The sequence below is a fragment of the Brachyhypopomus gauderio genome, chromosome 5 (genome assembly GCF_052324685.1).
Source record: "Brachyhypopomus gauderio isolate BG-103 chromosome 5, BGAUD_0.2, whole genome shotgun sequence".
Taxonomy (NCBI): domain Eukaryota; kingdom Metazoa; phylum Chordata; class Actinopteri; order Gymnotiformes; family Hypopomidae; genus Brachyhypopomus; species Brachyhypopomus gauderio.
This window is the reverse complement of record NC_135215.1, coordinates 25674725-25694684: the sequence shown is the minus strand read 5'-3', so window position 1 is coordinate 25694684 and position 19960 is coordinate 25674725. Positions and strand designations below refer to the sequence as shown.

General features: G+C 44.9%; 1 protein-coding gene across 2 annotated transcripts; it reads left to right on the top strand.

Moving 5' to 3' along the window:
• The first annotated feature begins 990 nt into the window (after positions 1-990).
• On the top strand, positions 991-19803 carry prickle1b (prickle homolog 1b). Of its 2 annotated transcripts, none has more exons than XM_077006729.1 (8): positions 991-1322; positions 13443-13625; positions 15363-15476; positions 16095-16232; positions 16919-17122; positions 17210-17396; positions 17492-18349; positions 18535-19803. In XM_077006729.1, the coding sequence occupies exons 2-8, from the start codon at positions 13455-13457 to the stop codon at positions 19437-19439; spliced, it is 2577 nt and encodes an 858-aa protein (XP_076862844.1). In that variant the 5' UTR covers positions 991-1322; positions 13443-13454; the 3' UTR covers positions 19440-19803. The 2 variants fall into 2 exon arrangements, with proteins under 2 accessions (XP_076862844.1, XP_076862845.1); XM_077006730.1 differs by lacking the exon at positions 991-1322 and adding an exon at positions 2136-5392.
• Positions 19804-19960: the final 157 nt, after the last annotated feature.

Here is a 19960-nt window from a genome sequence, read left to right as displayed (position 1 = left end):
GGGATCAGACAGTGTGCCACACCCACAGCAGATGTAGTGCACATTTCTGTCTCCAATAGCACGGACGCCCCCTTACAGTTAGAGCAACACTGCAATTAGATCAGGATTAGATCTGCGCTGGCAGTCTTAAGATGAAGGCAAGGCTGATCAGGTTTCTGTGACATCCTGTGTGTGTGTGTGTGTGTGTGTGTGTGTGTGTGTGTGTGTGTGTGTGTGTGTGTGTGTGTGTGTGTGTGTGTGTGTGTGTGTGTGTTGTGTGTGTGTGTGTGTGTGTGTGTGTGTGTGTGTGTGTGTGTGTGTGTGTGTGTGTGTGTGTGCGCACGTGCGCGTGTGTGGATGTGTGTGTTTGAGAGAAATGGAAAGGACCAATGTAAAAGAGTGAATGGGAAACAACAAGATGTCAAACTGGATTTACTATGGATAATAATATTTGAAATGTGGTGTAGACGGATACAACTGGAAATGTACACAGCAATCTGACAATACAACACATTAGAGATAGAGTTATGACTTTGCAGAACCCGCTCTGTTCTGACCAAGGTCTTGTCGGAATTTTGAATTTAGTATTTTGGTGAAGTACATCTGTTTTCTTGTTTTCCAAGTCGTGTGGATGCTGAGCAAAACTCTCCACTTCAGCGTGCATGGAGTATCAATCTGTCCCCCCCCATACCACTCCACCATGCAGTTCCATCAAAAGGGTCGAAGTGGAGGGCAGTTGTCCTTTGACAAAGTCAGTTAAACTGAGTTGAAGAGGAAAATAATCCCCCTTCTTTCTTGCGTTTCCCTGGCTAATAAACTAGCTCTATACCTACTGATATTAAAAGTATTTCTTACTGTACACTTTCTTTATTAATGTAATACAATGCGTTTGCGCATAGGCTACAGGCATTGACGCCATGCACAATTTATTTTGGAAGCGTTTAAAAGTGAGAGGGGAAGAGCAGCCGTGTTCTCCAGACTGCGAAGAATGTCAAGCTGTCGAGGGATTGGTGGGGGTTGCTTGTTTAAGCCAATAGGCAGAAAGTAACGTTAATGTCATTTCAGCGCCCGTGAACGCACACGGGTCTTTAACTGGCGGAGCTATACACAGCACGTTCACTCGCTTGCAGCTGGGATTCAAACTCTGCTCCCACGTCTACATTATGCTGAGCGATTTGTTGGCGTTATTTGGATACTGAAAAATATTCGATCATCGACTGTGGACGTTTTGTTCCTTTACTTGCGGTTGGACTTAAGCAAATGACATAGGTTACATTGAGATTATTTTCTAACATTTGAGGAAGCCAACTTTACAATTTTGGTTCTACTTCTGAGATTATCATGTAAGTATAAATTTATGCTCTTCATTCTGGGAAATTTCCTTTTTTGTAAGGATTTTTTATTTTTCTCCTGCAGTGTAGTGTATTTTACACGATGGATTAACTTGACATGCTGAAAATAAATGTTCAAACTTCACTATATAAAAACTAACTCAGACTTTCAATGCTACACATTTCTGAAAATGTTTGTTCTACGTCTGGGAACTAAAGTTGTTTTGGGAGAGACAGAAAAAGCGAGCTAGTGAGAGAGACGATTTCGATTTTGCAAGTGTAAGTTATCTAGTGTAAAAGTTACTTGGCATAAATAGCACCGTTTATTTATACTTTTATAATATATAGCCTAATGTATAATTACACCTGCTTCATATATATATATATATATATATACTTGTGCGCAGAACGTGATTTCGTTTATAGCCTACTGGTCCCCAGAGGTGTAAACTCAGCTGTTCCTTGTCACTCTCGGCTCTGACACTTGGGCCACACTGTCACGAAATGCAGAAATGCAGCACACCTCTTTAAATCCGACCGTGCCCGAGTAACCGTCTCCTAACCCACAATCAGTAGTTTACGACTCTCCACCTAAACGTGTCTTTCAGATGACTTGTACAGCAATTGCTTAACATTTATTCTTTTCAAATGTTCTTCTCACGGAGAACACCGGGTGCACAACGACACGACACTTGTGTCTTGCACCCTCTCCCTCACATCTGAAAGACTGATTTTGACCGCTGTCGATTTAAACGGAGAATGCAGAACGAGCTCATTCACAATGGAAACGGGGTGGTGGTGTCACCTAGCGGTCGGACTCCTTTGTTAAAATATGCTTTGCTTGGCATCCCGCTAGAGAGAACCGGTTTGCGGAGAAACCTACGTTGCTTATTTTGTTCATGTAATGCGTAACATATACGCCCGTTCTTCGCATGAAGCTACCAGCTCTGTTTCGTCTGTGTCCCACAAATGCTACATGTGAACCCCCACTATGAGACTCAATGACAAACTAGTTAACCAGACCCAGGGGGGTATCAGGTGATCCCAGCAGAACATGTGGCAGGTCGCCAAGTCAGTGCAGTGGGGAGATCTGAGGGCTATGTAAAAGGCTGGTTAATACGTGAGCCATTAGGACCACATGTTAAGTGCAATGTCAGCGGACAGGAATGCTGTGAATGAGCTGGTCCCTCCAGCACCGGGCCTCGTGAGATCGCTTTTAGGCCGAGGGGGGTCCATCAGTGGCTCTGGGAGGTTCGACATTCCTTTCTGTATTTATTTTTTGTCTGTTCATTGTGTAACTTAAACTCCCAATCAACATGTATTGCACTTTCCATCTCAGAGCTACCAAAAGGGACATGTTTCAAAGTTAGTGGATTGTGCTCGAGGAAAGCTTTTAAATGTACCAAGCTGTGCTGGATCCAACACCAGGTCATGAAAACATACCTCAATATCTAGAAGTCCTCAATATTTTTATGCTGGCCTTTCCAAGATAAATGTGATCGTTAAGTGACAGAGGCTTATCTGTCATGTGGAAGGTCACGTGTGTGTGTGAGAGGGCTATTGTATATGTCTAAGCCCACGTGCGAAGGGGAACGTGCGGTCTGGAGGCGCAGTTGTGTTGGTTTATGGGTCAAGAGTGCCGGGGCTGTCACAGTGCTCCCATTTATGCTGTAAGGTGTGGAACTCGCCTCTATAAATCAGGCCTGGTCCATGCACACGTGTGCCTTGGTGCTGCCAGGATCATCCGCATGAGACAAACCATACCCTGACTTCTCCTGATCAATGGGAGCCTTCAGCTGCAGGTAAATGTGAAGGCACATTTGTTATGTTTGCACTCCTGCCAGCTGAGTAAATCCAAGCCAGCTTGAAAGAAGTGCACGACCATGGAGCAGCGTAGCATAGCGACCTCTGTGGCTGTCTGAGCAACTTGGTCCAATCCTAGGGATCCCTATATGGATCAGCGCAAGACAGGTGAGACACAGATGAGACGCAGATGAGATGCAGAGCTGAATTTCATACTGTGTTCAGTCAGTGTTCAGGTTGCTAATTACACTGGCTCCAAGTATTCCTGAGACAGACAGCTGGACGTGCCTCACACCACCGGGATGCAGGCACCCCTAATGGAGATCGGTCACCAGGTCATTAAAAGCGGTGACACAAAGGTTCTGCACATTGCAGGGACGCTACACAAGCAGACAAGACATCACACGCCATACGGAAGAGGGTCTGTGTCTCATCATCGCAAGTTTCTAATCAGAATCTCCAGTGCTTGTATCTTTATGAAACAGGAGGTAGATTGAGGCAGCTTGGCTGTGTGTTAATTGCCCTTGATAAGAAGCATCAGGACTCAGGAGGGAGATTAAAGGCAGTTGATGATTTAAGGGGAAGACGGCATCTAGGGCGAGTGGAGGAGGCCTTGTTATTACTCTTTAAAAGAGAGCCAAACGGGCTAGCAGGCTGACAGCAGTGGGGGTGTAGGAAGAAGGAGAGAAGTTTGCCCAAGCGGACACTTAGGTATGGCCTTGGGTCAGGAGGACCAACACCCCAGGACACATCATAGAGCCATATGCTGCAGAGGAAGAAGTAGTCTGGTTTGGCCATGTTTGTTTTTGAGGGCGGGACGGATGTGCAGGGAGGACGGAGCTTCGGATGCAACATGTGTGTTTAGCAACATGTTTAGTGTGCACGTGTGTGGATGGGTTACGCCAAAAAAATTTACCAAAAAAAAAAAAGTTAGCACAGCTCTGAAGGCAGTGTCACAACACACACACACGCACACACACACACACACACACACACACACACACACACACACACACACACACACACACACACACGACCCAAACTGAATTAGCCATCACAAGCCACCCAGTAGGCTGTGTCCAGATGCTGTGTTTCACGTCACAAAAGCCCTCGCTCGCCACGCTGTGTGTCCAGCGCTCCTGGTTACTGCCAACCGTAGCGTGTCATGCACTGAACTCGAATGCATTCCACATAAAACTGTTTCCGTGTCCCCCCGCCATGCCGAAATCCCCTAAACCAGATCACGCTCACGAAGCCGCATAATAGACACCAGCCTTGGTGCTCGCGCTTCACCTTTAATGAATAAAATGCGCGCGCGGAATGCTGGGGAGGAATTCATGCTCATAAATTTGCTAATGAAGGACCGGGAGTTTCCACTAGCGGCGTCCCGACACAGAATTTATTGTGCACCCGTTTTGCACAGGTAAAAGTATGGACACCTAATTGCTCGCGTAGTAATAACATTGTAAATAGGCAGTGTGTGTTTATTTTCGCGAACCCCCCAAAACCAGGCTGTCTGCTTTCTGCAAAAAAAAAAAAAAAAAAAAAAAAAAACTTTACATCAGGGCAAACATCATTATCTTAACTCGTTGGGCTGTGAAATGCGACATGTGAAGGCTTGTCTGTTTTTTACGCACTCTCTCTTTCACACACATAGACGCATGCAGAATGCACGTGCGTTCCCACTGCGGTTAGACTTAGTGGAATCCCCCTCAGGGTCTTTGACATCTGGAAGGGGACCTAAAGCCTTCACCTTTCAACGATATGCATGTTAATCTAACAGAGATAAAGATCACGGTTAGTCCATGTCCTCCTCAGAGTTGTTTTTCATTCTCTCGCTATGTTTGACTCAGTGTATCAACGTCATGCATTGCTTCCGTCTGCAGTAGATTAACAGGGGAGCTTCGCAGGACAGACTCAAACAAATAATCGCACCGGAGGGTCGCTTTGGGCCGTAGTTGACGAGCCGCGGTCCGCTTGCCCGAACCGCCCCCTCACTCCGCATGGACGTTCAACTAACGGTCGCATGACTGCAAGATGCAGACGGGCCATGAGCGCGGACAGACATTGGGCGGCGTGTATCGGAGGGAGCCTGGTTTGTAGCCTGAGGCAGGCTGAGTCCATGTGAAACAGAGGGATCGCTGTTCCAGGATCAACACGGCCGCTCGCAGCCACCACGTTCCCACACTGCTCCACGTGTTAAAAGTTGGCGGAATGAGCGCAAATTCTGTCAGGCGGGTGGACGTATAAGGGTGTCTGCTAGGTTCCTTGAACATGCCGTAAGTGTTTTATAAACGATGGGAAAGTGGCGGGATTGAGTAATACAGGGACTGTTTGTGCGTGTGTGTATGTGATTTGTGTGTGTGTGTGTGTGTGTGTGTGTGTGTGTGTGAGAGAGAGAGAGAGAGAGAGAGAGAGAGAGAGAGAGAGAGAGAGAGATAATGCCTTAGGCGTAGCGTCATTAATGTTTGTATACCCAGTCACGGTTCCCTAGCCTACATTTTTCTTTGGGGATAGGAGAGGCATTAATTACCATCCAAATGGTAGATATGATGCAACATAGCACTCACAGTTGCGATTTACATGGAGATAATTCGAGCTCTGGATTTTATCCCCAAAGACTTGCATGTATGTGGTCAAGTACACGACAGGCTTAGCAATATCACGGTCATCCTAAACACTGATCATTCTGCTTTATATGACCAGTGGTGAAACAAGCCACACCGATTTAGTCCGTGTGGAATTAGCTGACACTATTAACTGGGATATTCCCATAGTCCCATGAGTCACAACCATGATTTCCAAACAGACATTATGAGGGACAGTTTGTCATAAAGCTTCGGATAAATCAGTCACACTAACTGAAGAATTCAACTGCACCAGCCAAGACAAATAAACTAATATATACTAGAGCGTTTCAAGTTTCGCTTCTGTCGCCAAGTTTAATACGTTTTTGCTCGTAAACACGAATGTCGGGGGCTTGTGCGATATTGCTGTCTGGTCAGTTTCCTCCGCGTTAAATCGTTAATAATCAGAGTCATCAGTTCGCTTATTAGGTACAGATGGTTTCTGTTGTTTTCGGAAAAGAGGCAAAATGATTGTAATTATCAGACGTGGTGGCGGGGGTGTTCTGTAAAGTCGAGGCCCAGCAGAGAGGGTCCGGCGGGAACGCTGCACTGGGTGGTCCACCTTCTTCGTGAGAGCTCGGCGTTTGGACAGTCTAAAGGCCTGCAACTGTACTGAGATACAATAGCGGTTGCTGTCTAGATGCATGAAAAAGGAAAAGGGCGACAGTTAGAGTGGCCTGAATGTGTCTGAATATGTTCTCGGCGAAACCAATGAATCTGTAGGAAGTTATACAGTAACTGCTGGTTTTAAGACAAAATACATCAGTTAACAACAGAAAATTAGGCTGCCAAGAGTGCCTTAATAAAATAGGCTCACACACACACACACACACACACACACACACACACACACACACACACACACACACACACACACACACACACACACACACACACACACACACACACACACACACACACGCACGCACACAGGCTAAATGGGGCAGCAGTTGAAGCCCCAGGGCTGAAAGGACATAGTCAGGTAGTCAGTGACCCATGGTTCCAGCTCTCCCACACAGCTCACCCATACAGACCAAATGGAGTGTGGTACAAATATACCTCAAAGGACAATATTCCAGAGTTATCCATAGTTTATCACCACTGCTAACTCTGTGAAATGACTCTGGTGATGGCTGATTGATTGTGTGTGTGTGTGTGTGAGTTTGCACGTGCGTGCGCATGTTTGTGTGTGTGTGTGTGCGTGTGTGTGTGTGTGCGTGTGTGTTTTTGTATTTTCCTCCCCGAAGGACATAATTTGAACAATGTTTGCCTGAAATTATCACCCAAAATGACATATTTTCCCACAGCTTTGTTTCTTGTAATTATAAGTAATAATGTGCAAAGCTGTTTTAATATAATTTGGCAATAAAACACAGCAGGTTCAAACTACGCGAGTTAGAGTAGTTAAAATGTTATATCTCTGATTAGTGTAGATAATGTAATGCAAGAAGGATTATTTTGTTAAATTAGATACAACTGTATTTATGAATAAACCACTGTCAAGATTTCTGCCCAAAACATGAATAGTGGATTGAGATAGACTGAAAAATGTAAACACAGCTGTACGAGACAATAAAACAGAATTCAAGCTAAATCCCTCTCCTTAGTGACACTGAGACTCTTCAAGCCCTTCAACACTTGGACTAGAAAACTGCAGGGTACCCTGGTAGGATTTTAGATGTTCTGGTGTGAGTAAGACACACAGCATGAATGATCCTGTGTGAGTCCCTGCACACGGCTGAGAAGCCTGGAGGCTCTCAGCTAATTTGGCCTTTCTTATACTCTCCAGGCATCCAAGACTCGATTACAGAGGAACGTTGGTCTTTTCATTCTTTTTTTTTCTTTATTGAGTTTTATGGTGCTTCTCTATTGCCGCAAAGGTGTCTCGATAACACCCTTCGGCGGCTATTAAGCTTTGGCACACAGTGTGCCGTTTTTACGAGCTGGTTATCTCACACGGGCCTGGTTATTATACCGTTCGCCAACTCTAAATATTAACACAGAGCTGCGAAAAAGCTCAGATCCATCCCTCTAACTCTTCCCGCCTGGCAGCCACGAACGGGGGAGGGGAGGTAGGACACCGGTGTGCCAGCCACTCTTGGGCGTGAACCATCAGTGCTGTGCTAATCCAGGCAGAGACTGAGCTGAATGAGATCCTAACGCACACGCATTGAGACTGTGTGAACTGGGTAACAGTTGCTGATGTGTGTTGTAATAGGTGTAAAAAGTGACAGTCGCCTGAGAGAGAGTTAGAGAGAGGGAGGAAGGGCGATGCAGCTGGATTCTCATTGGGTTGAGTGTACTTGTCTGGGCATATCGAGAGGTGACAGAGGTCAAAGTCGACAAAGGGGTTAAGAGAGGTCGTAAAGGTGTCGATAGAAGTTCCTTTTTATGCTCCGCTGAGATTACCCTATAAAACGTCTCAGGTTTTTCATTTGTGTATGACAAACCAAGTTTAAAGAGCAACATCTGTCCAGACGGAGGTAGCTGTCACTACGTGATGCACGTTTGATCATCTTGTCGTCAGGACATGTTCTGATGGTTTTGTTTTAATGTAAATGCTCGGATACACTGAAGTGATTGTGCAACTCTGGCCCGTGATGTCATGGTGGTTTGGTGTGAAAGGCCTGCATGTGGGTGTGGGAAGTTGCGCTTCAACTCTCAAAGCCATATTCAACACACATATGGATCTACCCTAGCAGCCAAGCATCTGTGTTTATTACACTAAATCCACTTCTGCAAGACATTTGCCTTGGAACGATTCCTCGACGCTCGAGACAATTAGCCAGCTTGACACAAACAATGGACTGACTTATCATGGACAAATAGCTGGTTACTCACCCCCTCCCACCCATTTTCTTGTCTACAGCTAGTGAATATCCTGAATGCATTTGAACTGTTAACCTACGGTAATCAAACTTGCACTGAAGCAAATGTTGTGTATCATACAAACACCTGAGTGTGTTAACTGAGGTATTATCATGTATTAATAGCCACACTATCAATGTCACACCACCACCTTTAGGTAACGGAGGAGTTAACTGAGACCATTTGACTTTTCAGACATTGCCCATTCAACTATTCAGTTTTTATTTGAACATGTTTGACACAGATTTTAATTGAGATTAAATGAGAGCCTGTGCTCTTCGTCCGATTCATGATTTCCCCTGAACTTCTATTAATTAAATACTTGTTTGTTAGAATATTAAGCATGGCAGTGTCTATAAAACAAAGCTTCCATTTCTCCAGCTTTTTTACATTTCTGGAAAATGTGGCGCTTTCAAGCCTATAGAGGTTTGAATTCAAGGACTAAGAGAGATGAACTGGGAACCAAGGGTGTGCGCAGGGGTTAAAGGTTGGTTGAACAAGGAGCCTCATTAGTTAGATGGCACTGACATGTGAATGCAACAGGACAGTGACCGTTCTTAAGCAGTTGTCACTTGGCGTGGCAATGTGGTGAAATATGTGTTATCACATATAATGGCTTGGCAGGAGAAGGTCACTCTGTTTTACAATGGGAAGTAGAGGATGTCCACCCTAGGTGTTTAGGACGTAGCTTCCTCTTCCTTAAAGATAAAGCCCAGGGAGTAGTGCAAGATGGGTGATAGCGTGGAGCTAAAAGCCCTCGAAGGAAACAGGAAAAGCACTGCTCTTCAGTCCTTCAACACACATTCAACACACGTGTTAAGGATTTTTAGTTGTGGAACATGAAATTGCCAAAGAAAGATGAATCACTCACACCACCTTCATTTGTAAATCTCTCTGTGCCCGCGGACATGTTCTCATATCCAATGCGGATATTAAATAATCTTTGTTTTGGTTTTAATAAGCTTTAATTAAACTTTAAAAAGTCCTAACTGTATCTTTGCCTTTGGCCTCACTTAGTGGAACCACTTTATATGGGACAGCACCTCCTCATTGGGTTGATCTAGATTACTTTGAAGGGAGTTCCTTTGAGAGGTGTTTCTGATAAACATCTTCAGGAGAGAAGGGGTTTCATTCACCATGTGAAAGTTTTGGTTGAGCAGGCTTCCCATGGGCCAGGTTTTCCGGCTCCTAACCTTCTGGAGTGTGCTCCACAAAGTTACACTTTGAGTTCATTCTGACTCTGGATGAATTTTGGCTCGTGAGCCCTGCCCCACGTTTACATGTATCGATTCAGTATTCAGAAATGCTCTGCGTCAGTTTCCATGGCGATGGCAGAGTGGCGTTTTGTGCAAGGGCAGCTTTTGTCTGGTGAACAATGACGGTGACACATTTGTCATGTGACTTCACATCAACACCGAGAGAGCTTTTAGAGCGCAGATCATGATCGATGATGGAGGTTGACACCAAGTCAATTTTTAGCACTCAAAATCAAAGTTTGGTTTGCTAATGCAAATTTTGTATTACACTTGTAAAATGAAGGCTGAGGAGGACAGAGGTGAACTGGAGGGCCCTATTTCACTTTTTAAACCCCAGAGCCTGTCAGGAGACTGGGGGATTAAAGGAAATGTCACCTAGTGCTTTTGAGAATAAGTCAACCATCTACAGTTCAATTTAGTACTGATAGAAAACAGAGGGTTGTGTTTCACCTATAGCCATAATTCAGGGATTTTGTATTGTTTGGACTAGCCCTTAAACACCACTATGCTTGGTAGTAGGCTATCATCATTCCTTTGGACAACGTTATTGCTTCACATTTGTTATAACTTATGCATCTTACATGACAGGTGTATTAAGTAGAAGAGGAAATCTGACTACTGGCAGGAAATGATAACCTTTCAAAAACTTATAAGTGAAATGCTGTGCAATGAAATAACCTTGTGAGTTTATCTAACTTTAAAGGTTTGTGAACAAAAGGCTCAAATCTATAAGCTTGAAGGGGCTTGCTGACTATATACGGAGACAGTCCTCTGACAGGAGGAATGTATGAGTGTGTGTGTATCGGGAGGATTGTCTGGACTGGGTGTTTGAAGTACAGTGGGAGGAGGGTTTGACTGAGAGGGGGCTGGCCTCAGGGTCTTACCCAGGGGGAGGAAGATTTTGGAGGGACACACACACACACACACACTTGCAGGCATGAGAGACAAACACACACTGCCATTCTATGTTCAAATATTTGAATGATAAACATGAAGGGCTGGTGATGAGAGCTCTCCAATTGTATTCAGAAAAGCTGAAAAAAGAACAGTTTATTGAACAGCTTATTGACCATCTTTTTGAAGAACAGCTAATTGTGAATATGCTTTCCTGGAAACAATTCCATCAGCATCATTACCTGTAGAACATTTGAGAATTGGATACACCAATATGCTTTATACTGAGGTAAGATGTTTTGCTATTTTATTTAAAATTTTCCTTAGCAGTGTTTTATCTGAAAACACAGGCATGGACATTCAATGTTTTGCCAGCTGTTGTTTTGCCATGAAGAGTTTTGATGATTTATACTGGAGATGTGAGGGATGTTTTTGGAAAAGGACCAAACTGAATTGTGCATGATGGTTAGGGTTCAGTAACACTGAGCTGAATCTGCAGTTACATTTGTCTGTCAGCTGCTGCAGGATTTGTGTGTGTGTATGTGTGTGTACACAAAGTCATTCTTATCTTGAAGTCGTTGATACATCTTTGCTGGTGGTCACTCGCTTTGATATTGGCTGTATGAGCCCATTTACCATTAACATAACACCTTTAGCTTCTTTAGCTTTCTGACTGATTCTCTGATCTAAGCCTCCCAGGTTCACCCACCCATGATTCCCAACGTATTAATAAAAAACTAGTTCAGAAAATTAGTTTGCCTTTATTCTTTACCCAGACTCGGTTATGTTTTGCTTCTGAGAATGTAGAGAGCACTCTTGCTGCCTAACCAGAAATCCACTTTGCATGGACATTCCCTTCTGGAGAGTGTTGTCTCCCTAGTCCAAACCACAGTGATTACCACACAGCATAGCATCTGCCAGACTCTCCATCAGATGGAGGGCACCAGATCCAGGAGGGAGCCTACTCCATCTTCGAAGTGCCTCCTGTGTTCCCTGAGCCCACTCTGAACGCTTCCTTCCCGCACAGACGTGCAAGCCAGCTCCGCATCTTGTGACATCTTTTCCTTCTTCTTTTTTCCTTTTAAAAAGTTTATTTGATGTCCCTTTCCAGCGGACCCTGTTTTCACTGTGGCACACAGCTGCACACTGTGCTGGTGCCAGAATGACAATGTGTAACATGAACGTGTGTGTGTTGGCTGTGGAACTGGCTATGGAATTCACTTAGTCTGTATTGCAGGTAGAAGGAGAGGAACAGAGAGTAGGAGTGAGAGAGAGTGAAGGGAAGGAGGGAGAGAGAGAAGGAGAGAGATGGAGTGAAAGAGAAGGTGAAGATAGTCAGTGAGAGAAACTGAGGGAGAGAGATGGAGATGGATAGAAAGAAGGAGACGGTATAAAGCAGGGGTGCTCATTACGTCGAAGGAAGTGTCGGTCGATCGCGAAGGAATGTGCGTAGATCGCGTGACATTAAAAAGTAGTAGATGAATCGCCCATCTGCACTGACGGTTGTATTTTGATTGACATTCATGGTAGCCAATCTCACAACCCACAACCCCCTGGTAGATCTTTCTGACTTGGTCATCTTATAAGTAGCTCGCAAGCTGAAAACTTGTGGGCACCCCTGGTATAAAGAGTGTTGAGTATACATTTTTCTAATAAAATAGGAAGTTATAGGTCTAAAACAAGTGCTAATGAGATAACACATAACCCATTTAGGTTTGATTTAACTTTCTTTCCAATGTAATAAGCCAACATGGGCTTCTTGTGCAGTGTCAGCTGTAATCACAATGAAGATCTGATTCTTGTACAATTCCTCTACTTAATATCTGAATTCTTTACATGCCTTTTACAGCTGTATTTAAGTTCGACCCACAGGTCTAGTTTGTGCTGCACTTTACATTTCCTGATGTGATTCTATAGCGCCGTGGAGTGACAAGCTCATTTCCACACGAGTACAGTGATTGGGTGGTGTAGAGGACAGCATGAATCACTGCACTGGGAGAAGAGAGAAACGCAATCCAGCAGAATTGGCATTGCTCGGAGCACGGAGGGTGAGGTGGACCACGGCTGAATTGAGGGTTTAATTGCTGCCAATATGATAAGAAATGCCTATGACTAAAATCCAGGGCTGCGTTTGTAGAAGAGATTCATGGTAGACCGTGCTGAAAGACGGCTGGGAAATGACTGATATGTAATTGATACTGTGATTAGCACAGCATGCTCAGAAGAAAGCCTTTCTCTTGGGTCAGTTGGGGGGTCTTGTGAAACCCTGCGTTGGTCTCATTTGCAAATCAAAGGATTTGAATGGAACAGAAGTGCCTTTTTCAACACCTAGGGACCAAAGCCTTCTTATCTGACCTGAGAGAACTCTGAAGTACTTGAGTACATAGATATGAAAAGACAGAAAAAGACAAAAGCTTTTAATCTCTTGTCACTGGTGTCTTATCTGTAGGTGAAGTCTTAGTTTGATCTTTCTTTAATCTAATTCACCTGTCAGTCCCCATCACAATGCCCAAGCATTTAGAGTAACAGAAAATCTCAAATCTGTTTAATCGTCATCTGTGTAACGAGTATCAATGTAGTAATATGCCCTCTTATTTGGGAAGGTCCAACAAGTCGTGCAGTAATTCACTGTCATCATCGGAAAGAAAGAAGATCAATCCTCCTTTCATTCTGTCTTTGAACAGTGTCCCTGTCTGATGAGTCTGGAGTCAGCTTCAGCGTTCCGGCCTGCTGCCAGGACGCTAGGTATGGAAAAGGGAGGAGCTAAGATGGCACTGGGCTTCCAAAGGAGCTCCACCTCAGACGACGACTCTGGTTGCGCCCTGGAAGAATACACCTGGGTCCCTCCAGGACTGAGACCTGACCAGGTGAGCATGGTGCAACACATAAGCTCCACACCTTCAGGTGCAGGCCACTTATATCATCACATTGCACTTTTTGTTTGACATACCTTGGTATAATCTGATCACTTTCTGGTTACTTTGAAAAGTTTGTTCATTACCAGAAGAGTTTGTCCTGGTTAGGAAGTTAGCTCATTATACTTTATATAAAACAAATAAAATAGCACAAGATGTCCTGAGATTTATGATGTTTCCTGGTTAGCTTATAGGGGCGAACAGTGCAGAACACACCCTTCCCTATTGTGTGATATAGAAAATAAGGCATTGTACTTTCAGAAGGAGGGTGTGCTGAGCTAAAAGACCTAAGAGGGATTATAAGCACTGTCCTTGATGATCATATTTTTATGCCTCTATTTAATAGACTGAGCCTCTCATTTGTGGTTGGCTTATAATTTCTTATATGAAAAAAGCATTTTTCTACACATATCAGCCCTGTTCTAGCCCAGGACACAGCCATTTATCTCAGATAGGATAGAAAATAGTTTCAAGCAAAAAGGAACTAGTGAGCTCTTTCTGTGCGCATGAACTTGCAGCTCTCTGACTTGAGCCGGGATTTTGGGGAAACCCAATCACCATTTTGGATTGGGGCGTAAGCACCTCAGGAATTAAGCCGAGCAGCAGTTTGTCAGGCATAAGGATAGTGTGGGAAACATTGGATTTTCATGGCTCGGTTCTAACGTGTGTTGTCTCGTGGTCCCAAAATACTTCAACAGAGGTCGTCATTAGACTCCTAATTCTTGTTATTATCGGTGTTCGTATTGGTTATTCATTGGTGCATATTTTCATTGTATTCAGAATATATGGTTAGCCCTCCAGCGAAACAACTCACTTTTATAAAAAAAAAAACCCAGAAAATCTTGGAAAAACTGGTTGTGTCACCAACCCCACAGTTAATTAGAGTTGAGGATGAGGTCTGGGCTTGTGCGACGCTGGCACTGTACAATCTGCAGTAAAACCATTAAGAGGAGCTACTTTCTACTGTTATGTGTAGTCTGCTAACAGAGTGGAACCCATGTCTGGAGGCTACACTGAACTTTCCCAAGGCTAGGTGGGCGGGCCCCTCTCCCATTAAACATCCACACATGGAAGCAATGAGGAGGGAGGCAGGGCAAGAGGGGGAGGTGTGGAGAGAGAAAGAATGAATGCACAGAACAGAGATGTCTATCCCAACCCATCTTCTCCTAGTGCAGTCATTTTGTATGCCGTTCCATGGTTAACATATTTCCCCTCATACAACTATGAAAGAAAATGAATTATTTAATGCCTGAGGAAGAAAAAGATGGATTATTTTGAGGGGTAGTTCAAGTTAAAAGAGATTTTATGGACATTGGTAAGGAGCCTTTCTCACCAACACCCACACTGTTGCAGAATTAGCAGGCCAGCTTCAGCGTGACACTGACACTTTCTTGAGGGAGACTCTAGTCAGCATTTGTGTCTTGCCTTAATGGTGTCAAGCCTATAAATATCCCTGAGGGTCACTGCTGACAACGTTTTTTTGACAACATGTTTTATATGAGTAAATAATTTGTCCAGTACCTCCTGTTGGAGAAAGAAGTGGGGAAAGGTTATGGCAACCTCAACAATATAAGTTTGATAGATGCTGGCATCATGTTAAAGCTCGGCTGCTAAAAGTTCACACTTCTGTCTCATTCCCCTCCCCGTCCTCGCTTTGTATCTCCTGCCCCTCTTACCCATCTCTCGCAGGTCCAGCAGTACTTCTCCTGCTTGCCAGAGGAGAAGGTGCCATACGTCAATAGTCCTGGAGAGAAACACCGCATCAGACAGCTGCTCTTTCAGCTTCCACCTCATGACAATGAGGTATGGGCCGTACCACCTTATAGCTTGGATATACAAAATGCCCCTCCCACACTACTAATGGTAAAGTCTGGTTCAGTGATCTTCACGTTTTTGCAAATGTGTATCCGTTGATCCCCACGGATTGCCCTTGAGTTACTGGGATCTCCCTGCACAGCTTGCGTCTGCCCTTTGTCCTCCCTACTACTTATTTGGACAATAAGTTCTTTTCAGTCATTTTTAGGATGTTTGCTGTCAGGGCCCCTCAGCAGTGAGAGTTCCTGGCATAGCTGTGGCCTCTGGGAAAGCTCGCCATTGGTGGGAGGGAGTAGCTCGAGGCACTTTTAAGTGCGATGCTGCTATTTACTGCAGAGCGCTGCAAAGCAGACCTGTTAGTTTGCCTCTCGTCTTTTATCAGTCTGATGCAGTTGTCATAAACACCGGGCTTGATTTGTGTACTTCCCAGCACCGCTAATCTAAGGCTGAGAAGGGAAAACAACAACAAAAAAACCAAACAAATGAAAAAAACCCATCAAAAGCTTTTCCTCACTCACTTTTATCAAGATGATTGTGGTGAACGTGACCTTTTTTCTCATCTGGTTTTAATATGGGTAAATAAACCTTCTCTTCCCTTCGTCTCAGATCCGATACTGCCAGTCGCTGAGCGAGGAGGAGAGGAGAGAGCTCCATATGTTCAGCGCGCAGAGGAAGAGGGAGGCGCTGGGCAGAGGGACCCCACGACTCATGCCCAGGGCCCTGCAGTTCACTACCTGCCAACATGTACGTACTGTGAATGCATGCGTAACCATTTTGCATGCAAAACAAAGACACAGATTTGCCAAACACAAGGATTGACTTACACTGTGCTAAACCAGCATATATATGTGTGTAGAGTTCCAAACTTTCAGTCCACCTTAAAAGTGTGCTTGCAATGTGATGTTGTCCAGGCGAGCTCTTTGTGATTCCCTACTAGGGACCTCAGTTGCAAGAGAGTTGTAGAACCCACTCTGCCACCAGCTCCCAGAACAAGTGCAAGAACCTTAGCTTTAGTACACTTCTACAATGTACCTTGTCATTAGCTGTGTCATGCACGATATGGTAGGCCCACACTGGTAGGCTTTACTCCACGGTTTCCATTGGCAATAATTGTAGGGTACTCAACACCAAGGCCAGCTTTTAACAATGGGAAACATCTGTGAAACACATACTGTTGCTTAAAAAATGACTTGCAGTCTTGTATTTGGTCGGGCCCTACTGAATTATGGAAGGGCACTTAATCTTTAAGGGATGAAAGAGTTATGCGGAATGAAATTTGGTGTCTGTTCTTCACAAATGCAAATTGGGGCCCTTTTAAAAGTCCACTGCTCTGCCCTGACTGATGTGTTTGCAAACAGTCCTGTTTGCATTAAGAATGTAGCCTCTGGCTATTTATAATGGCTCTCATGAGTTCTTGATGTGATTTGCAGTGTAAAGAAACCATCAGTGGGGGAGAGATGGCAGTCTTTGCCTCCAGGGCTGGCCAGGGGCCTTGCTGGCATCCAGCCTGCTTCAGCTGCTCCACCTGCCATGAGCTTCTGGTTGACCTCATCTACTTCTACCACAATGGTAGGATCTATTGTGGACGACATCACGCTGAGCTCTTGAAGCCAAGATGTTCCGCTTGTGACGAAGTAAGAACAAGCCAAACAACCAATCAAAACCTCAAATACATTAGGTCCATTATTGGGTATATGTTTTAATACTTTGTGTTCTCACAGATCATCTTTGCAGACGAGTGCACAGAGGCCGAAGGTCGTCACTGGCACATGAATCACTTCTCTTGTTTCGAGTGTGAGACAGTTTTGGGGGGGCAGAGGTATATTATGAAGGACGGGCGTCCCTTTTGCTGCGGTTGCTTTGAGTCTCTATATGCAGAGTACTGTGAAGCCTGTGGGGAAAACATTGGTAAGTGAAAATATAACAATTAATAATATAATGCAATAAACATTACACTTGAAAATAAGAACCAAGCGCCTTACACTTTCTGCTGTCTTGTTCAGGAGTGGACCATGCACAGATGACATACGAGGGTGTGCACTGGCATGCCACCGACAAGTGCTTCTGCTGTGCCCACTGTAAGATGTCTCTCCTTGGGTGCCCTTTCCTTCCAAAGGATGGGCGGATCTACTGCTCCAAGGCCTGCAGCCTCGGCGAGGACGTCCATGCGTCAGACTCGTCCGACTCCGCCTTCCAGTCGGCCAGGTCGCGAGAGTCCCGGCGGAGCGTGAGGATGGGCAAGAGCAGCCGGCCCGCCGGGCATGGCAACCAGACGCCACACTATCCGGCGGTGGCGTCAGAACGCCCAAACCTGAACCTCTGCGCACATGCCCCCGAGACTGTGTGCCATGAACTGGAGCGCCTCAACTTTGCAGACGAGCACTTCCTGAGGGACAGGGAGGCGCAGGACCTGCCAGAGGATCCTTTGGAAGGTTGGGCTGAGCATGAAGACTACATGACACAGCTGCTCTTGAAATTTGGTGAGCATGGAGTCTTCCAGCAAGGGGAAGATGCCAGGCAAGGAGAGCAGTGGACGCTGATAGACTCGGATGCCAGCAGGGCCAGACAAGGCATGAAGATGGGTGCCCATAATCTGACCATCACACAAAAACATCACACAGATGTGTCCTGGACCCAGTCTCAGGACGGTCTTGGAGACTCTGCCTATGGCAGTCATCCAGGGCCAGCCAGTGCCAGGAAGATCCAGGAGTTAGAGATAGACCAAGGAGCAGGGCCTGGCTTTTGGACCGAACCCAGGCAGTGGTACAATAATTCTTTAGAGTGCATTACAGATGAGCTAAAGAAGTCGGAGAAGAATGTGGGAGATTCCATGGACTCCCTCGCTCTCTCCAACATCACTGGTAAGAACACATTTATTACCTCTCTAAAGCTGTTTCCATCACTAACATTTCAGAAATCCTTGACAGGTCCTCTTAATATGAGTCATTTTAAATGCAGTATGCTTGAACAAAGTTATATAGCTTTGCAAGTGTCAAGATACACTGTGATCACCTGGTAAACTTTGACTTTTTGTGAACATTTTTAGGAGCCTCGGTGGACAGAGATAGCAAAGACAGACAGATGCCCTACTCCTTCCAAAACCTGAAAGAGCAGGAGGCAGATGAGTGTGATAAAATGAGCAACATGGGTACATTAAACTCTTCCATGTTACACAGGAGTACCAACTCCTTGAAGAGTCTGAACTCACTGCTGGACAATGAGCTGCTAGGAGAAGATGAGATGGCAAAGGACGAGGAGGTGGAGCTTCCAGTCTCTCTCTTGGGGGAGACACCTTCCCCTCTGCACCTCCCTGTCCTGAGACGGACCAAGTCGCAGTCTCAGCCCCGATCGCAACAGGTGAAGTTCTCTGAAGATGTTGTGGATAAGATACATTGTGGGGAAACAGTAGCATGGCTGCCTCCAAAGAATGACAAGGCACACAGGTGGACCCATAATACTGAGGAAGCACACAGAAGAATCAACCATCACCGACCACATCATAGACGCCGGCATGGCCAGAAGACGTGCCCGGAAAATGGCCTCCACCTGCCAGCCAGAGAGCAAACAGAAATGCTCTGTGAGTCTCACATAGTCCCCAATATCACCAAGTACAAGAAAGGAATTCTTCTGAACCATTCTGGACACAGACAGCACCTTCACCACCAAATAACGTCAGACTGTGCCCTGCAGAGCATGGCCGGTACGGGCAATGTTCAAGACTTGTACAGCAATGATGAAGATGACTGGTGCTCCACATGCTCCTCCTCATCCTCAGAGTCTGAGGAAGAGGGATTTTTCCTGGGCAAACCCATTCCCAAGCCCAGGTCCCAAAGTTTTCATTATTACACCGAAGATTCTCAGACGCGTGTAACTGCTCTATCGCCTGTGTATGGCTCACGGACCAAATCTAAAAAAAGAGGCCACAAGGGCAAGAACTGTATTATTTCATAGATGGTCCAGGATATCCACATGCTTGTGTCTTTATAACTTTGCAAAGGGCCATAAAGACCAACACAACATACAAATACACATATTTGCCCCTTCTAAGTAATTAAGTGCCACTACAAAGACATTGTCATGTTTTTTTTTTTCTTATGTTTTGTAACTTCCCACAGAATTGGGCTGGCACTGTAGAACTTTGTATGAACCAATGTATAGCAAAGGCATTGTTAGTTGCATAGAAACTAACGAAAAGTATTTAATAGAGCACACATTATTGTATATTTGTTAAATTAAAATTGGATTGATATTTTTTTATATCCCTTGTGAGATGACTAATCAGTTGCAGTTCTATTAATAAACACTGGGGAGTATATTTCACTTTGGCCATTTTGCTAACCAGGGCTTTGTAAATTGAAACTAGTGATGTACTGTTCATGTGTATCCAGGTTAGCAATACAGCACAGTACCATGTCCATTTAAGCACCTATATACTCATAGCTTTATCCACATGCTTATCCCCTCTTAATAAA